The sequence below is a fragment of the Crocodylus siamensis genome, chromosome 3, assembly GCF_052110815.1.
Source record: "Crocodylus siamensis isolate JL-2025a chromosome 3, ASM5211081v1, whole genome shotgun sequence".
In the NCBI taxonomy this organism is placed as follows: domain Eukaryota; kingdom Metazoa; phylum Chordata; order Crocodylia; family Crocodylidae; genus Crocodylus; species Crocodylus siamensis.
In genome coordinates, this window is record NC_143397.1 from 168,489,121 (window position 1) to 168,510,702 (window position 21,582).

At 40.6% G+C, this 21,582-nt stretch overlaps 1 protein-coding gene across 6 annotated transcripts in view; it reads right to left on the minus strand.

The window, feature by feature from the left end:
• Positions 1 to 21,582, minus strand: part of PTPRM (protein tyrosine phosphatase receptor type M) — a 745,518-nt gene that overhangs the window by 549,575 nt on the left and 174,361 nt on the right. For all 6 annotated transcript variants that reach the window (XM_090039711.1, XM_090039716.1, XM_090039712.1 and 3 more), the window contains exon 2: positions 9,651 to 9,773. In XM_090039711.1, coding sequence (XP_089895837.1) covers positions 9,651 to 9,773 — 123 coding nt within the window. The remainder of the gene's footprint in view (positions 1 to 9,650; positions 9,774 to 21,582) is intronic.

Here is a 21,582-nt window from a genome sequence, read left to right on the forward strand (position 1 = left end):
TAAATCAAGTTTGAGATTTTTTGGCAGTCTAGGGACTTGGTCTTTGGCATCAACAATGAAGTAGATTTATCCTTGCCATATATTTCCAAATAATTTCAAATTCAGCCCAAAGAACTAGCTCTCTATGAATGGCAGGTTTGTTAAACAGCTGTATGATGTAGCATCCAATGACCTGTGCCTCAAATTACAGTGACTTTCTGGCTGCTTTTCCTAAAACCACAGCTCCAGCTGTTAACAAAATACTGTCAGCCATTAGCGCTTGCCAGCAAATTAAGTGCTAGAAAAAGTGATGAGCAAAATCTTTTTAATCTCCCACAAATCTGATTGGGACAAGAATTCCCTCTTTAATTTCTCCATCAAACCTTAAAACAATATGCCAAGGAAACAGCTCTCTGGAGGATAATATTGTTTTCTTCTAAAGATGGATGAAGGAGTCCATTCCTTGCTCACCTGCTTTACTAACTTGATTACTGTCATCTAGAACAACTGTCTTAAAAAATAACTGGAAATAACTGACTTGAGGTTTGGAGAAGGAGGCACTCACATCACACACTTTGAACTCTGAGACACTAGGAAAGGCTTTGATCCATCCCTTATTAATTTCTAAATAGGAGGATGAATTATAAGTAATCCAGGGAGACTAACCATGAGAACAAAGAAAAGAGTCCTGAAGTCCACAACAAATTAAGGTCTCCATTCCCCCATGAAAAGATTAACAATTTGTAAGCAAATAAGACCTATTTAGGACACACCTCTGACCATTCCCCTTCCTCCTAATCAAGGTGCTGCGCTGGAACTGGAGATGAGACTGTAGCACAGGCAGTCAATCTGCACACTAGATTTAACCAAGACAGATCAGGTAGCAATAGCAGCGAAGCCACAAAGCATGAGCTTCAACTACTAAGTAAGAAATCAAGTATTTAAAGAGATCTCAGAGACCATTTCCAGTAAGAAATATGTAGAACCCTACGTAACAAATATGTCAATAGATCAAAAACATTCCTGTTTATAGAAAAAAATATTGATAAAATATATCTGAAATATGCTTCACATAGTAAAAGTAAAATATCTTACCATTTTATGATTATAAAATACATTTTTATTTAAAATAGTAGAATAACCAATTGAGTACTACTGAATTCGATTCACCTAGCTTCCAAACAGTGATGATTACCCAACACAGAACTGAATAATAGTATACATTTATCTTTCAATCCTTTTAAAGTCCTTTAATAGTAAAAACTCAGTTTAATCAGTATCTTGTTTTATAGAACATCAGTTAGTTGTAGATCAAGAGGCTACTTGTTTAAAATAATCACTTGTATAAATATTAGTCAGATTTCCTAGGGAACTGTATATACATTGTTAAGCATACAGCAATTCTGCACATACAGGATGCAAATAAGCATAAAAACCCATTAAAAAATTAAACATATATAAACTCTCACCTTGCCTTTAACCAATATTATATTAAGGCATAAAGGTCTTCATACTTATAACATCCTTCAAATACATAAAATGGTAGTCATAAACTTCAAATCACTGTTGCAGATGAAAAAGTTCTTCTGTGTTTTGGAAATCAACTCTAAGTGGAACCGTAAAGCTTAAAGTAGGAGTATAAGACAGAAGTGAACACAACGTTTGGTAATAAAGTAGATGGAAGCTAATGGAAATGCAGCAAGTGACAAGCATGTAAGCACACTGTTGGTAATATTTCTTTCTTGCTTATAATTATATATACAATTATCATCCTGTCATCATCAGTTGACAAGTATCATATTCACAGCATACAAACTGATGACAGAAGGACATTTCAATATTTGAATGTTCTATCTGGCTCAGAAGAGCATGGATAAATTGGGATTCTTATGTGGAGCTTCTATAAACCATCTACACATTCTCCCTCCTTTAGTTTCACAAACTTCCCCAGATCCTTATCTAATTCACTCTGTTCGAGCCTATGATCCATTTTCTTTTCTTCAACTGAGTACAGTAAGTTCAACTAGCAGATATCCCCTTCTTGAGTTTACATACCCAACCTTTTCTTGTTCTTTATCCAATCACCAGTGCCCCTGTGCCCAGAAAACAGACACATACAGATTTACAGACCAGCACGTTGTTAATTTCCCCCTCATGGAGCTAAATGAAGATCTCCTTTTTTCCTTTCTCCACTGTTTAGAAGTAAACACTGACTGATCTTCCACAGACCTGACAAATGGCACGTTATGCCCCAAAACTTGCCAAATCTATCTTCCAACTATACAATTGGTCCAATAAAAGACGTCACAAAAAAACTCTTACCAGTAAAACTCCATAAAATTCCCAAGTATTATAATTAATATTATGCCATACACTCTGGGACCCCTCCATTAAAACTGCAGTGATCAAGAACATCGTCTTGAAAATGCTGAGACTCAGGAATGGAGTCATCAGGATATGAAGAGACATGGTTCAGGAAGCAGAAAAGTGAGTGGATGAAGTGGGATGCAGAATGAAAGCAGCCAGAAAGTAGATTATAAAAATGGATGAAGAGCAGACTAAAAAAAAAAAAAAAGAAAAAAAATCCTTTATTTGTTTCTTGTAGTCAGAGCCCTAAATACATACTAATACTTCCTTATGCTAGGCACTAGAGATGTGAGAATTCAACAGCCCCAGTTCCGTACAGGACAGGGGTTTCTCCAGGCACCTGGCTTTGTGCCAGTGGAGTAATTCCCTCACATACACACATACCCTGCTCTTTGTTCATTACCATGAAGGGATTTCTTTAGCATTCCTCTTGCTTGGCAGGGGGGAGGGATTTTTCCACTACCCCACACGTTGCCCAGCATTGGGGAAAGGGAGCCCCCAGCAAGCCTAGCTCCCTGGTGGAGAGATCTGCCCAGTGCACCTGGTTCTGCTCAAGGGGCGGGGACCACCTGTGCTCTTTGCCCAGAACTAAGAGCCCTCCTTGGCTAGGGGAGAGAAATCACCAGGGTGCATGGCTACATGTGGACAGGATTCCCCTCCTCTCCTCCCCCACAACCCCTCAAATACCTCCTTTGCCAGGTTTCAGGTCCTGTGTGGGTGGGGGGGGCAGGATAGGGGGACACAGGGACATAAGAACAGTCGTTCACTGGGTCAGATCCAAGGTCCAACTTGCCCAGTATCATTTGACACAACAGTAGCGGGGAGTGGGTGCTGAAAGGGAGTATGAACAGGTTTTTCCCCTGTTCCTTTCCCACTTGAAGCCTCCTGCACTTAAGGTTCAGGAAATTCTGATTCAATGGCTTTACCCCTAACTCCCATATTCAACACCTACTGATACACCTTACCTCCAAGAACCTGTCCAATCCCTTTCTAAATCTCATTAAACCATCAGCTTCTACAACATCTTGTGGCAATGAGATCCACCATTTAATTACATGTTAGGAAATAATGGCTTTTGTTATTTTTAAACCAACTTGTTTAATTTTATGACCAATGGTTCTCATATTGTGAGAGATAGTAAAAAATAAATCCCTATTTACTATATTTTCACCATTTAGCATCTTGTAAACCCTTATCATGTACCCCCTCAAACATCCCTTTTCCGAACAGAACAGGCTTAGCCACTTTATTCTCTCCTTATATGTAAGCCCCTCCATAACACTAATCATCTTTGCTGCCCTCCTCTATACTTTCTCTAGTTTATCTATATGCTTTTTCAGGTGCAGGGACCAAAACTGGGAACAATATTCAAGGTGTGGTGGATACCCCATGGATTTATAAAGGGGGATAAAGATACTTTCAGTTTTGTTTACAATTTACTTCTTATTAATCCCTAACATTTTGTTAGCTTTTTTGACAGCTGCTGAGTACTGAGCAACTAATGTTAAGCCCACAGGGTAGGTATAGTTTGGGTTATTTTTGCCCATTTCTTAGTGGAGTCTTGTCACTCCTACAGTTTGAACAGCGTTGAGCTCAGAGACCTTGCCCAGCAGGTCTGCAGTGGCAGTGCAAAAGGGCATGCCACTTTTTCCCCCTCTTGACAGCCTGCCCTTTGTATGTGTAGCGGTGCACATAGCATAATGTTTTCATAGCATAAAAAAAGCCATGGTGTGATTGACATAACATCTTTCAGGGGCCTTAGAGATCTTACTCAGGAAGACTCTAAAAAAGTATTAGCATAAACATAGGTTGGAGATGAAGACCTAAAATGAAGTCCAAATTCAAGGGGATGTCCCAGTTATGGGCTTGCCAGGTAGGATAGAGTCCTGTTCATAATGATCAAGGAAGTAAGTAAGCGGAGGGTCATGCAAGAATAATGGAGTTAAAATAAAATTATTTCAAACACCATCTGCTATTGAGATGTCAGACCCTTATCACTGTTCTAAAATAATTTGTTCTAATCATAATATAATCACGTGAAGAAAGTAGATTTAATATTTTATAACATTTTAAGTTAGCTTTGTATAATTGCAGGTCAAAGCAACAATATATAGGAATCCAGCAGTTCCATACATTAAGTACAATACAGTAATAACTACTGAATATTAATAAAATCTGTCTCTGAGTTTTGAAAAAGTAAAATAATTTAAAAATAGAAGTTCTTAAAGCAAAAAGTTAAGGATGAAAAGAGCGCGTAGGAGAGAGTGAATGACTCTTCACAAGAGAAGGCTGAGGGGGGACCTGGTGACTGTCTATAAACTCACGAGGGGGGACCAGAAGGGTTTAGGGGAGACACTGTTTCCCCTAGCGCCCCCTGGCATGACAAGGAACAATGGACACAAGTTATTAGAGAGTAGTTTTAGATTAGACATCCGCAAGAACTACTTCACAGTTAGGGCGGCTAGGAGCTGGAACCAACTTCCAAGGGAAGTGGTGCTGGCTCCTACCCTGGGGGTCTTTAAGAAGGAACTTGATGACTACCTGGCTGGACTCATTTGAGTCCAGTCTTTTCTCCCGGCCAGGCCGGGGGTCGGACTTGAAGATCTACAAGGTCCCTTCCGACCCTACTTCTATGATTCTATGACCTCTTTTCCTACAACATTTTATAAAGTGTGGCAGGTAAGCCAATCTACTATGAAGTCATTTTCTATTTACATTTTTCAGTTTTCATTTTATGTACAACTTTTTTTAAACAAGTTACTTAGCCATCTCCATATTCCAGCTTACTCCTGATCCACACTATTTAAAAAAAATGGTAGAGGTTTAGCCACTATCATTCAGTCCATATAAACTTCTAGAAAAACATAAAAACCACATAAAGACATTCAGCTTCCCCTGGGAGAGTTGCTGTTCTCCCAGAAGAAACCATTAGCATACAGGATAAACACAGTTATTTAGGCTTTTTGTGCCGAAATAGGAGTGGCTACTCTAGAAGAAAAAGAAACTGGAAAAAGCCAGGGTTTAATCACTCCCAGGGCAATGTCTTCTGCAACAGTAACTATCTGTACATACCGGGCTTCTCCCAGAAGAGAACACAGTCCTCCAGCATCCCCATCCATACCCCTTACCCCCTGGGAGGACAGCGTGTCACTTGCTGAACTCTGCTGCTCCAGCATGGGGCAGAACATGCCCCTTTCACAATCCCAACATTGTGCTGCAGGGAATGATAGGATGACTGTGGGCAGACTGGGACAGCCAATCAGGACTGCCCTATGCACAGCTGCCATCTGTCACCAGGTGGACTAACTCCAGGCAGACATATAGATAGTCTGTATTTGTGGCTCTGGTTAAGCTTTTCTATCAGAACAAACCTGAGAGAACTCTCCCAGATTATTTGAATGTGTGTATGCAGAAAAAGATGTCATTCTTTGATTACTTTACTCTATGCATTTTCAGAGTAATATCTATAGTAAAAGGTTGATATTTATCAACTAAGTTAGGCCTCCAGATTTACTCACTTCATTGAATAACATTAATTTAGCATTTATGCTTTGCACTGCAGTAGTATACAAAGGCTCCATGAGGATTAAAGCCTATGGTGACATACTGTAAAAACCTCATTTTATTCTGGCTTGTATTTCAGCACAACTCAGACTTTACAACAAGCACTGCAAGAACTCTGGTAAATATTAAGATGTACTTTTAAAACAACTTTTATGGGTCATACATTTATTTTGTCCCATTTAAATAGCTTACCATTTAAAGCTACCAATGGCTCCTTATCTGAAGTAGACTTTAACCTTCAGTACTCTCTGTGGATTAAAATAAATCAAATACCCAATTCAAGGACTAAATAGTATGCTTCCCCCATTGCCACCAAATTATCTGAAATGTTCTGAACTGACATCAACTCACTCATTGAAGCATATTGCCTGAAATTAGGAACATTGTGTGCATTAATTTTTCTGTTGACAAGGGACCACTGAGCAAGTGAACTTGTTTTAGTTTAGCATTACAGTATTGTTGCATAAAGCTTTTTACGGCAAAAGCCTGGGATAGCTTACAAACCATTAATCTAAGATGTTCTAGTCATTACCGTCTGAGCTTATTTTTTTCTAAAATATGTAGCTTAGAAACTGCTGACAAATTATTTCATATAATTTTTTTTTAAATGTATCACATAACTCATTGGTTAAATGCTAACTGAAAAATAAATAAAATCATCAAGAAGATGAAATGAACAAAAATAAGAAAAAAGTCTATAAAAAATGAGAGGAAAAACCAGATAACACTTGACTGGATTCTTGGCCTTAAATGCAATAAATAAGAATCCTTCTCCTTCTATCCCCTTCCCTCCTCCTAATCCTCTACCACTAAACTCTCAGAGAGATCCCCCAAGGGCCAGGTGCTATCCCAAGATTCTTAAAAAACATTTTATATCCTTTATGAGCAAGTAGTAAAGACCTCCCAATATTCTAAATATGATTTATGTTCTACCATATTAAATATTCAAATAATTGGTGATCTGAAAGATAAAACATCAACATCTATAGTATCCCACACAGAAAGAAAGATAACAAAACAAATAAATAAGCTAAAATGATATTTGATAAATATCATGTAAGTAATCTTCTGTACTGACATACCAGAGTTCCTACACATGGGGCATGTCTAAACATACATTTACACCAGGTTAAATTTACTATGCAGTAAATTACTACGCAGTAAGCATGAATAGGCCAATATCTACATGTGCAGGCAACCTGGGACTAAATTTAGCCCCAGGTCAGAGCAGCCTCCCATGTGCCCCTGTGGCCACTGAGGAGACTTCCAGCCTCCAGCCATATGGCTGCCAGCACTTGGGACTCACTTTAGTCTCAAGCTGAAGACAGGAGAGGTGGCCTGCCAGGAGCCCACGTGTTACTGAGCAGTAAGTAATTAGGCATAAATTTGATACCTGCATGATGCAGGTATCAAATTTATGCTCAGGTTGGCGTAAGTTACCATATTTATTGTGCAGTAGGGGCATGCACATGTAGACATGCACCCGTACTCTGCATTAATTTTGGTTACTGCGCAGTAAATGTGTACATGTAGACGTGCCCATTGACTAAATTTCTACACATGGAAGCTAAAATATTTAAAAATGTAATTCATTAGCCTGCAGGGAAACACAACTCTAAAGCTGTTCCATATACTGAGGAAAACTGGGAAGAGCCCCTGATACTTCTTCCATAAATTGGTAGGGATTACTATGAATAAAACTAAATAGATAATAAACAGATCTGAACTACTGGCAACATAATCATTTCAAGGACAACATAAGGTTTGTACTAGTAATAGTTTACTTGCATCTTTCACTTAAACAATATAAAGTGACAGTATAATTGACAATAAAATTATATGTATATATTTCTTCAGTGATGGAAGATTTTAAATACTGAGCTAATAAGAAAAAATAATTTGGTTTCTCTCTAGTAGTTTACAAGCTGTTCTATGCCCCCTAGGAGTATCTGCATTACTTCCACAAAAAATAAGGGCCAAAAATCAAATAAAATTCCTGTTTTTGTTCTTTCATCCAACTATAGTATCTCCTTCATTTAATCTATTTTTTGTACCATCATGTTTATATGTTCTGTTTTAATGTGTTTAAATTGGTAGAATGTATCATTGTACTATATATTTTACCAACAACCATAAATTATATAATTATATCTTATTTTACTATCAAATTTATTGTATTGTTTTAGCAAAAACTGTAAATAAGCTACTACATAAGGTTTGTACTACATAGAACATAAATTATAGGAAATGCTTTCCATTGCATTAGCACCAAGTTGAGAAACTGTACTAATGAAATGGTCCAGAAAATATGCTATCATATGTGCCAAGGCTAATGGACAAGAACCAGCTCAGAAAAGAATCTGCAAAAACACCTTTAACTGAAGTTGATGAACTCTGTCCAGCACAGAGGTCAAAACCCAGTACTCAGTCAACAGAAATACTTGTGCTGAAGTTATATCCCAACTTACTTGAAGGAAACGTAGAGAAGCGGAAAAAAATGTAGTCCAAGTAAGTGTTCAAACTTGGTCCGATTCTACTGTTCATACCACCATATGGCACTAGTAACTAATACATATGATAGACTGATAAATGGATCTTTGTAAGTGATTAGTATAAGTAATTTTCTCTAATAGGATTTTAAGTAATTTTTAAAAACATTTTCTCTTTTACAAAAAATAAACAAGTAGCATTTTTTCTCTTATGAACGAAAAGCTATTAATAGATTTTTAAGCCAGCCACTAATGTACAGTATTAGAGATTTAAGGCACTAATTGACTTAGACATTAATGAAATAATAGCACAACAATTTCTAATGGAATTAAGCCAGATGTGCGTATTAATATGGCAATAAATTTATTAATGAGAGTAATACATTATGGCTAGAATAGCGCCTTAATACCTAGGAAGCGCTGAACTATTAAAACCATTGATCATAGGAGGTGCTGTGTTTATTTTTGGCATCATTAGGTGTGTGGACATGAAATTGCAATATTTAGAAATGGAAAGGAGGTTCTAAGCCAGGGCCAATATCAGAGGAGGCAGAAGTCAGGAGTAGAGGGCATACTGAAAAACACATACCCTTGAAAATAATCACTGGAGACTATTATGGCAATGGATATTTTCAACCCTGAGGCATAGTTCTTTATGCTTATGTGTAAGTAGGTGAGATGGGAATGAGGGTATTTCATGGCAGGAATAAATTAGTACTGTAGCAGACTTTAGGGCCTGTTGCCATGGAATTTCATCCCATTGGGCCTCAGAGCAAAAAAAGACTATCCATTGGGTACTATATTTAAAACGCATTTTGTTTGATTAAGAAAAAAATAATTGCAGCATTGCATATCTGCATCCCATTTTTGTGTTTCTCAGTGTTTTTCTTCACAATCTTTTTATTTAGAATAGCATTTAATTCATATTTTGAAAAATACTTACATTGTTTTTCTCTTTTGAATCTTTCTTTATGAAAGATTTCTGTCCATTAGTTTAGTTCTAGCTAATATTTGTATTCCTTCATTCTGATTTCATTCTCTTTTCTCTACCTTTAAAGAGCATTTTTTTAAATTGCCTCAAATGATTTAAGCACAAGAAAATGAAACTTTCTTTTACAAAATGCCCTGTCACAACAGTTAGCTGAGTATTCTAAGATTTAAAGAAAGCAATGTTCTACCCACAGCACGGTCATGAAATACTAACCAACTCTCCAAGCTAACATAAAAAGAAAGATCCAAACAAAAACAAACCTGATGGCATCCATGGATCAGACGAGGGCTTTACCAACGTGTGCACCTGGTCCCAGTTAAGATCATCATCCTCAGACTGAGTGTACCCACAGGAACTAAATGGCTCATCAAAGGAACAACATCCTATAAAAAATACAAAAGTAAAAGTTACACGAAGCTAGTAAATATCAAATAATCTCTGTATTTAATACAGATTTAGTTAGATATGAAGCTGCATTTGAGCATGTCTATTTTTAACAGAAATGTTCATGTGAGAAAGTGAGAAAACCTTTACAAAATATCTCTAAATTGTTTCTAAAACATTATTAAATCCAGCAATAGTTTCCACAATACTTTATAAGGAAATAAGGGACTTACATGTTTAACAATCCAAATATATTTGGTTAATTATTTTCCTAGTAGTAACTGATTTAATAGGAAATAGAATGTTCTCCCCTCTGTGAAAAACAAAATCAACTGGGGAAAAACGTAATTCAGAATTTAGGCAGTGCTTCTCTTAAAAGTTGGTCATTTAGCATGAAAACAGAGAGTCCAAAAGGATCTATAAAATTACTTAATCCAACTAGTGATACCTTTGTCACCGGGCAGTGGCTGGAACCAAGGTGCCTGAACCTAAAGTTCAAACCTTTTGGAGCACACAGAAGAGAAAGGAAAAGAGAAAAAAATCCACAGGCTTTTAGAAGAAAACTCTCCAAAAGGAAACAGAGTTGTGTTTTCTTTCCCCTCCTTTCCCTTTTTCTCAATTGTCCAGTCATCAAAAGAAGGATCCTTGGTTCAAGAGACTAGACCATGCCAACATGGGGAAAAGAAAAGAAAAATCTCAGCAATTAAGCAGAAAGAAACCTAAAATTTCCAATCACAGTTACAGTTTTGTCAGCTTTATATGTTTAATAGAGCTGTAGATTTCGTCTTCAACTATCTAGAGAATACTGCACTATTAACAAAGTAAAGCTTCAGCAATCATAAAAGTATGGGGAAATTCTTTGTTTCTTTCCTCAGGTGTATAATGAAACTTTTCTAGAACCGATTACCTCTGAAGTTTGGCATTTCACTTCAATGAAAACATACGCTTTTTCTTTAGAAAAAAATTCAGCTTTAGCCATGTGCACTTCAGCCCATGTTAGAACAGGTGCTGCAGTTTTTCCTACAATACTAGACTTCAGGGCTGAATGCAGATATTTCGGGGTGTCAGGGGGAAGTTAAACTGGATCAAAATGGCTGCCCGGCATCAGGTAAGTCGGGATTGGGGAGCTAGTGATGGTGCTGGGGGTCCAGCAGGCTGGAGGGGATAGGCAGTCCATCAGGGGAACAGGGAGCAGTACAACCCATGAGGGGTGGAGTGCAGAAGTGACCCATGGGTGAGGTGGGTAGGGCCAGCAAACCTAAGTGAGAGGGCAAGAACCTACTTAAATCATGCTGAGACAAAGGGTTGTTTGTAGCCTGCTCATGGCACACACACAATTTCACAGGCATTTTGTGGCAGCCTTGCCCATTGGCACTGATTGGTGGAGACGACCCAGTGGGCAGGAGAGATGAGGGGATGGCTGCCATCTTGATCACTGGCTGCCCTTCATGCAGCGACTCCCTTCTGCACTGATTAGTGAAGAGGCCCTAATTGGAGGGACAAGAGACAAGGGGGCAGCTCCCATCTTGATTGCTGGCTTCCTTTATGCAGTCCTGCCCCTTAGTGTTGATTGGCAGAGGGCCCAGGGGGGAGGAGAGATGAGGTACAATTGCCATCTTGACAGCTGGCTGTCCTTTGTGTTGTCCCACCCCTCACCACTGATTGCCAGAGAGGCCCCAGTAAGGGGAGGACGGATGAGGTTTCAGCCACTACCTTGTCTACTACCCTTCATGCCACCATGCTGGCCAGTGCCTTTCCCTCCCAGCAGCAAGGACTGCTGGTTTCACCAGAGCGCCAGCATTTTATTTTTATTGATTTTTGTTGTTGTTGATTGTATGCATTTTGCAGACAATCCAGTATTTTATGGTTTCCACAAAATCTACACAACCACAAATTAAGTAGGTCCCTATTAATGACCCCGTATCCTTTTAATGGTCTTGATGTTCCATTATTCAAAACCCTTTTCTTCGGCAGTTCTGCTGCCTGTTAGCCATTTCTGGTGATGCCTCTCTTCCATTTCAGAGCCCTGAAGGCTGTTCTTAGCTCTAACTAAAAACTTTAACTCAGGTGTGGTAATATTGAACTCAAGATGGAGAAATGACTGACAGTGAAGTATTGGAGGCACTGTCAATAGACTCAAGAGGGATAGATTTTGTTTTATGAGTCTGCATAAGAGATGTATATTTAACTATAATGAGTATGAGACTAATGACACAATCTCTTTTTGACTCCTCTTTTTTTTTTTTTTTTTTAACTTGGGTTGTATTTTTTTTAAAACTTTATATATAATCTAACAAATCTGTGCACATTCCAATAGTTACATTTGTTTTTGCTTTGTTCTTAAAATGAATACTATAGTGCTAGCCCCACAAGTATACTAGTAAACCTCTCAGTTTCTCTTTAACTGGAGCTGGAGAAAAATATGTCGAGTTATATGCGATGATGTGCCATACCATCTGCCTCTCCCTTTTCAAAACTTAGATCCACCTATGCCTATGTCTATAGACAAGATCAAAATTTGTTACCCTTCACTGAAAAAGGCATATCAGTTTAATAATACATTAAAAAAGAAAATCCTTAGAAAACATTTCTAAATTGTGTCTAGAATATTATATCTGGTAGTAGTTTCCAAAACACTTTATAGGGAAACAAGAAACTTATATTTAATAACCATGTTTCAGTGCGACCCAGAAAGGTTACACTAATCTAGACATAATAGGGCCTTCCTATTATGTATACCTAACACAAGTTGTGACACACGTTTTGTAAGAATGAAAATTAATTTTCATTAATGACTATAAACAGTCTCTTAAAAGCATATCTTTTCCCCTTAAATAATGCCATCTGTTTTCCTTTTATATGAATCTCAAACATATGCCCTAATGGCATGGGCATAGGTCATCCTACACTGTTCTTAATTATGTTTTATAGAGAACCTTATTCATTAGCTCCAGGCAAGTCAGAGAAATTAGCACCCCTGGACACTGCATCTTCCTGTATCACTTTTAAGCGCAGAAGTCTCAATTAGACATTCCACTGGGAACAGAAAACTCATTAAGGATCTTGCAGCACTAAACCGTAATATTTCACCTTGACAGCAACAGATATAAATTATCTCCTTTGCAAAGTTAAACGAAATCAAGAAAAAAGTAGATTTTTTTTTACAGCATAAAAAAAGGACTTCCACTACATTTGTGGTGGAAGGCTTAGAATATTAGGCAAATATTTACTGTATGTTTGCAGTAATGTTTGCATAAATATTACCTGATATAATAAAATCCTCCTACAAGCAAAACTTCAGCTAAAGAGCAAGAGAACACCCCTTGCATTGGACTTCTTGAAAACAGATATTCATGTAAAAGCCAACAAGCAGAGACAGCATAGAGCAAAGGCCAGGTAACACTGCCAAAACATTTATAACCTAGTAAGCCTTTGGCAGTATATTAAGATCTACTGCCCAAATATAGGACTGATGAAATTATAGTACAACTCTCACATTACACAAAAGTGTTTATCACTTGAAAAAAAAGTACATAAAAACTATACATTTGTACGTACTGAACTTCAGGATGAGAATTGAGCTACAAAGGCCAACTTTTAAAAAACTAAAAATTCTGTGAATTTCTCATGGCTATTTATACGTTCCTGTCCTCACAAATAATCATGTTTACAATAAACATGGATAAATGGAACTGAAATAAGAAAACCTATTTGACTCTAGCCCGGAATACTGGGGCACCCAAGGGTGCCCAGATGCTTTGAAGAGTGGTCCAAAATCTGAGGAGATAAAAAGAGAAGTGCAGGCTCAGGCTTTCCCTGTTAGGCCCCTCCACAAAGAGGTAAGCACTGTAATAAATTGGTTTTTGAAATAGGAATTCACAAAAGTTAATTCACAAAAGTAGAGAGATGCCTAATGTCCAGGGATCTGGGTTTTTGCCACTTCCCATGAAAAAATGAAGTAAACTGCAGATTTTCCCCTTTACCAGAGTAAAATGCAGATTTATCATTTTAGCAGAGAAAACTGCAGATTTTGTAGCTTTGTAACAAGCCCTCTGCAGGCTGGCAGAGTTCCTGCCTGCAGAGTGCTAGGAAGGAGTGAGAGAAGAGGGGTCAGGCAGGGGGTGCTATGTGTATGTACATGCACATAGTAGGCAGGCAGCCTGGAGTGCAGCTCCCACAGGTAAGTGGAGGGGGGAAAGGGAATTGAGCCCCCCCCACATAGGGAGGAAGGGAGGGGGTTGGGCAGTGCTGGGGCAGTGACTGGTGCCCAGCCAGGCAGTGTGTGGGGTTTCAGGCCTGGGGCTTCAATGCACGGCCACAGGTCCCTGGTGAGAAGTGGGATGGGGCCACGGGCAGCTTATCTGGGGGGTGGAGGGGCTGGGGCCAGCTCCCCACCAGGGCACACACTCCTCAGGGGGTGGACGGACCCATGCCCCCCAGATCTGTGCAGGCTTCCTGCCCTGCTGCTCTCCCCAGGGCCTCCACAGCCCCACGGGTGTGACCCAGCACTGCAGGAAACAGCGCGGCTGCACAGGAAAGCTACTTGCTGCTGCAAGATCCGCAGTACCCACGGGGCTGCAGTGGGGGCAGCAGTGCGGGGTTGTGCCACTCAGTGCTGCTGCAGGTGCAAGGGATGCATCAACAGGGCACTGAGGAGCTCACAGCAGCAAGCAGCTTTCCTGCATGGCACCACTGTTCCCTGGAGCACTGGGTCAAACCCACGGAGCTGCAGAGGCCCTCGGGGAGGGCAGCAGGGAGGAAGCCTGAGCCCTCAGTATGCACCTGCCCTGCCCCCACCCTGTTCAAAGATCTGGGGGCATAGGTTCCCCGTGCCCCACTGGAGTGTGCACTGCAGCAGGGAGCTAGCCACACCTCCTGCCCCAGCTTGCAACAGGCAGGCAGCAGGAAGAGAGCCGGGCTCTGCTCCACTGCAGCAGCTGCTGCCTTCTACTGGGGGCTGTGGACGCGGATCCCTGACCCCATAGCTCTGGCAGCTGGAAGACCCTGCGGCAAGGTTGGGGGGGAAGGGGCTGTGGGGGGGAAAGGGCACCAGGAGGGCTTGGGGAGCTGGAGAGGGAAGGAGTGAGGGACACCAGCAGGGCCAGGGGCCTGTGGGGGGGTGGGGGGGAGTGAAGGGCACCAGCATGGCTGGGGCAGGCTATGCCCTTTAATTTTAATCCCAGATTCCAGGGGTTTTATCAGAGAATCTGCAATTTTTTTAATCAGGAAAAACCATGATCCCTGCTCATGTCTAAAATCTGAAAAGGTTGAGAACCTAGAGATTGCTCTAGACAATCCCTTTGTCAATGAACGAGTGTTTCTCGGTATTCATTTGCTATTGTTTTCCTTCATGTCTCTTGAGAGAGTATTGCTAAACCAGACCTGTCAGGATTGTTTTTTTGCCTGCTTTCCCTAAACAGTGTTATTCTCTTAAATTATTTTTGTACATATTTCCTATTTATACTCTTCAAACCCTGTGGACTTATCAGCCTCTACATATTTATCTCTTGAATGTCAGGCCCACCTAATCTTCATACACGGACTGTTTGCAAAAGGGAAACTTCTAACATGAACTTTGGCATTCCCTCCTCCATACTCCCAGTGTCCAGATATATATAATAGCTATTGAGGAAGAGAATTACTGAGTTGTATAAAATCTTTAACAGTAAACTTCAATCATAGGTGACACGTAGGGGGTCACAGGGGGGCATGTGCCCCACCTGAGATTGGCCGCAACCAAAGCTGTCGGCAGCTATTGTGGGTGGTGGCTGCCCCACCACCACCGACACAGCTACCAGCAGCTCTGTGTGGTCCCCACTCACTGCTACAAACAGCGAAGACAACAGCTGCATGTGGTCCCTGCTCACCACCCCCACCCCAACACTGATGCGGCCACCTGAGGGCAGTCCCCACTCAGCCCGCCCTCGCTGCCAACATCACCTACGGCCATCTGTGGGCAGTCCCCTCTTGTTGCCACCACACCCCTGCTTCTGACATCGCCACCTGCAGGTGGTCACCATGTGGACCTCAGGAAACACATGTTGCTCACATCTTCAGCTCATGCAGCTAGGGGCTGCATGCTGTACCGGCCACAGACCCCCAGGCTGCATGCCATGTATTGCACATGCTCCTCCAGAGACCTGTAGTGCAGCCGGCACTCATCCTGTGGGCAGAGCAAACCCACCCCTCATCATCATGTGGGCAATGCAAGCTTCCCCTTTTTGCCACCACCTGCGCAACATAAGCCTCCTCCTCTGCCATTGCATGTGCACTGTGATCTCACCTTTGTGTGCTTTCACACAGGCAGCGTGTCCTCTCCCTTCACTGTCATGCAAGTTGTGCAAGCCCTGCATAGCTGCCATTTGGACAGTCCTAGCGTAGATGTTACTATATTATTGTACGTAGACCAAACCGAAGGTAGGACAGACTTGCACAAAAACTGACTTCTCAGGGTTTTGTAGATTAAATTGGTAACTATGGCAGAGAGGTACCTGGTGGTCACCCAGGAGTTATGCAGACTCAACTAAAAACACTGGGAAAATCTGAGAAACAAATTAACAGAGATGCTGAATGAATGAATGAACGAGTAAAGTATTGAAAATCAGTAGCTGATGACTGAATGGTTCTTATTTGTTCTCTGATCATTCCTATGTTCACATTTAATTTCATTATAAATGAGGTGAAACACTTTAGAAGTGGGTCAAAACTGCTGGCACCAATGTAATTATATCATTGCCTACTCACACTGTACTTTTCTCCCCATTATTTACTCGTGGTATTATTACTGTACCTGACTTCCACCTGCCTAAAATAAAAATGGAATGCTTCCCTCCTGCACTGACCTTCTATTGTGCATTATACAGACATGGGACAAAGCAGATGCACAATAAAAATCCCCCAAAACTTTCCTTCATATTTTTCATTGTTCCAAAACTCCTGTAACCAATAACTTCAGGGACTGTTTACACTCCACTGTAAGTATTTGATCTATGTTACTGAAAAAATAGATCAAATACTTTACTTTTCTGTTTACCAAGGCTCGTTTGAACTATCAACTATAAAAATGCAGATTCTTTCCCTTTCAAGTTTTTACCCCCTACCCACCTAGGGCCGGCATCTGTGGCAAAAGGTGGGGGGAAATGCCTGGCAGGGGCTGCTTCCCCCTTCCCCCTCCTGACATACCTCAACTGGGGCCATGTAGGGCAAGGCTGGGGTTTAAACCCTTTTCCAGTCATACTCAGCAACCTCCCAGGGCCTGGCCACTTTCCCCTCTTCAGCTCAGCTTCCCTCAGGCCTTCCAGCCACTGCTGAAGGGAAGGGAGGGCTCACTCTAGTGCCCCACCAGCTTCTAGCCTGAGCCACTAGACGCATGTGTCTACATTTCTGGAATCAAAAGTGAATGTCTATTCACTTGCTTCTCAGTTCAATCTACACAGGCTAGACAAAGTTTTTTTTTATTAAGGTTATCTAATTTATGTTGTATTTTCTACAAATTTATGGATTTTTTAGAAGAATTAACTAATCAGTCAATTATTAGTTTTAAAAACTAAGAACTGAAAACATTTTTTTAATTATGACATTTGGAATTAAATTATTCCAGTATTATTGCAATCTATATTATGCCTATGTTACCTTGCAAACATATGATCACATAACACTAGGTTTAAATAACTACAGGTTCTGAAAACATTCTTCCAGAAGAAACAGCATGTTAGCTCGACCTGGCTCCACAGCATCTGTATAGATCGGGTTCCTCAGCAGGGTTTTTTGGCACTTATCAAAGCTAAATCAATTAACTATTAAATTAAAGCACCATAAAGTCCGAATAAAGCACCTGATCTGTATCCCTGTATCCACTTTGGGGAGGGCTGGGTGCAACTAACATGCTGCCTCTTCTGAGTATGTGCTGGGCTTGGTGCAGGAATGTACCAAGTTTAAAGTAAAGAGCTGTTTTGTTGTTTTGGTTTTTTTAATGTCTGCAAACAGATTTTGTGATTCAATGAAGAATTAAGTTTAATTAAATTAATTACAATAAACTTAAACCTATAAATGAACATAAATGGATTAAAGAAATCTTAATGTTTTCAGTTATGGCAGGAAATCAAATGTCTTTATTTTCTACCAAGCTTACTAAATAGAAAAGCACAAAACCTTACTCAATATTCCAAGATACTGCAAGCTAGAAACATGACATAAGCCAACAAAGAAATTCAGCATTAAGCCTGACCCTTTGCCCTATTCCTTTTGTGCTTAGATGCTTGCAGAGGTCTCAGATTAGCATGTGGTGCTGTATACAATACATGCTGCCAAATTTAAGGCTACCGGGACATGTTATGGCTAAGAGCGTCAGCCCTAAATCTTAGTGCTTAAGATTGCAATGTATGCAAACACAATAAACCAGAACCAAGGACTCAACTGTTTTGTAGCAAAATAAACATATTTTTTTTTACAGCAAAGCCCTCTCCTTTCTGCTGTGCTCCTATCAAGTAAATTGGAAAATCTATTGCAGAATCACGTAAACTCAAGTCTGTTGAATCAAACATGAAAATGAATAATACACATAGCATTTCTTACTTCTTTTTATGATATTACTTTCAATTTAAGTTATCCCCAACTTTCCAGTTTCTATTGTGCCATGCATCATTGCATTGAGTAAACTTAAATTCCTGTAGATGTTATTTGAAGGAAGAGAAATGTAGTTTTTGACAGCTGGTTAGAAAGGACTTGGGACTTTCAACAGAAGGATAGACATAGGTGGAGGGAGAAAAAATTATCTGCGGGGGGCCCGCCTTCTTTGCTTCTGGGCCCTACACAGGCTGATTTGCCCCATGTGCTCCCTGCTCCCACTGCCCAGCAGGTAATTCTGTGAGGGAAGGGTTGGGGGGGGGAGGGGAAGGGCCACATGTGTCCCACTGCTGGGGTGCACTGTGCCCCCTCCTGATCCGGCGGCGGGACAGATGTTGTGTCATCCTGCTCCTGGGGCAACTGCAGAAGGGCGCAAAGCCACCTCCGCCCCACGCACAGATCTGGGGGGCACGTGCCTTCCGGGTCTTCCCCAGGGTGTGCACAGTGGCAGGAGCCCCCCCTGCTCCCCTGGACAAGCTGCCCAGGCTCCGACTGTCCCACCATCTGGCCCAGCCGGGACCCCATTCACCCCAGCACTTGCCCCGCTCCCTCCTTCACTGCAGGGACCTTAATCTGCTCCCCCCAGACCCCTCTCCTTCACAGAACAGCCTGGTACTTGCTTGCCATGCTGGGCAGCCAGACATCCACATGCCGGCCTGTGATCCTGGCTGCGTGCATGCCCTTCCCAACCTCTGCTGCAGCCACCCAGAGCTCGCAGCAGGGCTGCCTTGCAACCCTACTTGCTGCCCTCCGTTTGGGAGGGCTGAGCCCTATTAGTCCCAGCCTTCTGCCACCTATGAGCATAGGGAAACTATTTTTGCCTCTAGTACCTACAAGCTACTGGAGGCTTTTGCTAATGGAGGGAAGGAATTATGTCCTCTTTTCCCAGAGACAAGGCCACTGAGCTAACAGACTTCTGCTTGGTGGGAAGAAAAGGAACCCGTCTGGAACTTGGGGGATATGAGCACATATTCATTTAGAGTTAAGTGCTACAAAATTGCTATAAAGGCATCCAGCAGTGTGCCCCCAAGGGAACCTGTCAGCAAGCCTGATCACTGACCACTTTACAATTTAGTTGAGTTTAATGATGGTGGTCTTTATTTTTTAACTGTTACTCTACTGATAATGTGTTTTGCCATTGTAGAGTTATTAAGAAACTCCATTTAAGAAAACAGAACAAAAACACTACACTGCTTTAGTTATTTTAAATCTGATTAGAGTTTTGGATATTTTGATGCTCACAATAACTAAAGGCTGTAGTTTAAAAAAGAAAAGAATCATAAGGTGCTTCAGCACATCGTGCAATGGTGTGGGATCTTCTGTGCAGCAAATTCTGTGATTACAGAAAAACTAAGGCCCTGACCACAACTACTTTGGGGCTGCTAGTAAGCTGAGTAAACATGTGGTAGAGTACTGTCTTATATTACGAAATAACAGAGACAGAAGTCAGAGTAGGAATCAATGGCCAATTTTCACTTTAGCAAACAATAAATAGTATAGTATTATACCCCAAAGTTTTGTGCAAGAAATAGTGTTGTTTACTATGTTTATTAAAAGATGATGTGAAAGGAATAAGGTGCTAGAAGTTAACAAGTTATTTATGTTAGTCAAACCAAGAAAATCTGGAGGGTGATCTTTGACTGACCTTATAAAACTAGGCAATGGGCAATTTTAGTAGACTTCTGTGTTGAAGATATATGGCTTAACAACCTACTTGGAATGTCATTTGTATGTAGATTCTTGGCAAAATAATAGCTTCTTCATTGCTATTATAGTATTTCACAGAAAAAAAGTCTTTCCGGATGCCTTAGTTCAGACAACTGGCACAATTAACTCAAATGTGTCAGTACAGCTACCACATATATGCAACGAAGTACACATACAAAAAAGTCCTTACAGAGTATTTGCAAGCGTGATCTTGAGAATGTGCAGTAATCGCTTCTGAAACAAAATAACTATTTCTATATTTGGTGCCTTAAATATGAAAACATTTTAATTTACAATTTGGGCTAATGGCCAAAGTTGTCAACAGCATTCTCATATAAATTACTGGTCATAAAATCTGAAAAGTAATTTGTTACATAATATAAAAACCAGATTACTTCTAGATCTGTAGTCTCAGAGTTTTCAGACTTAAGGCACCCCTCATTAGACTTAGGAGCCTCTTGAAAAATGTCAGTTCTTAGTATTTTTTTGATTTTTGACTACAGAAAAAAAATAGAACAATTCTTCTGTTGCAAAGACAGAACATTGAGAAAGTCTACAGCAGCACCCCTGAAAGGATCTCAAGGCATCCCGGGGTACCACACCACTCTGGCTGAGACTCAATGTTCTAGATTAATGGCATTAAATATGTGAGAGTTGAAAGGTTGCCCTCAGAAGTACAGAAGAACTTCTGCAGCTGGGGGTTGTTTAATACTTAGTTTGGGAAATTCAGCACTGTGTTGACAGGCAAGAGGGGCCAAAAAATTTCACTGAATGGTATATGGGAAGAATAGTGCCTGGGCAAGGACTTATTCACTTTTTACCTCAAAACTGATATACAACATCTCCACAAAAATGCTTTGGCTTTATAAACTCATGAAGTTTTGACAATATTTCACTTTGTTGAAAAATGTTTTAGAGATCTCCTCATATTTGGCCAAGTTATAAACAGCATGAAAAAAATAACAGTTCATGCACAATTCATGGTGAATTCTTTTATTTTATCAGTTAAAATCTCCAAAGATCATCTCTACCTCTACTCGGTATTCTTAAACCCCTCGCAGCTGTTGTGTGATCAGCCTGTATCTATAATATTCTGCCCAAATGACTGATCGTGTTCCAACCCAGGATTACAGATGAGAACCAGGCTATTCTAATAATGATTTTTCCAAGTTGCTCTAGGCCAACAAGATGCCAGGTGCTGGAAGGGAGAAGCAGGGAGTCTGCTTTTTGTATGTTCTCAACAATCCCTCTACTAGCATACAGGTGGCATGGGGAAACAGATCAATTGGTATGAAAAGGATGAGATTGGGGGAACACATCTGTATGACTGGACCTGAAGAGGAAGGGAAGACTGGGATTAGGAACTGCAGAAGAGGCTGGGATCTGTTGTCAAGGGAAGAGAGGTGACTAGGACAGGAAGAGACAGGGATAAAATTAGTAATGGATACAAGAGGCACCAAGTTTCCTGAGAGGCTA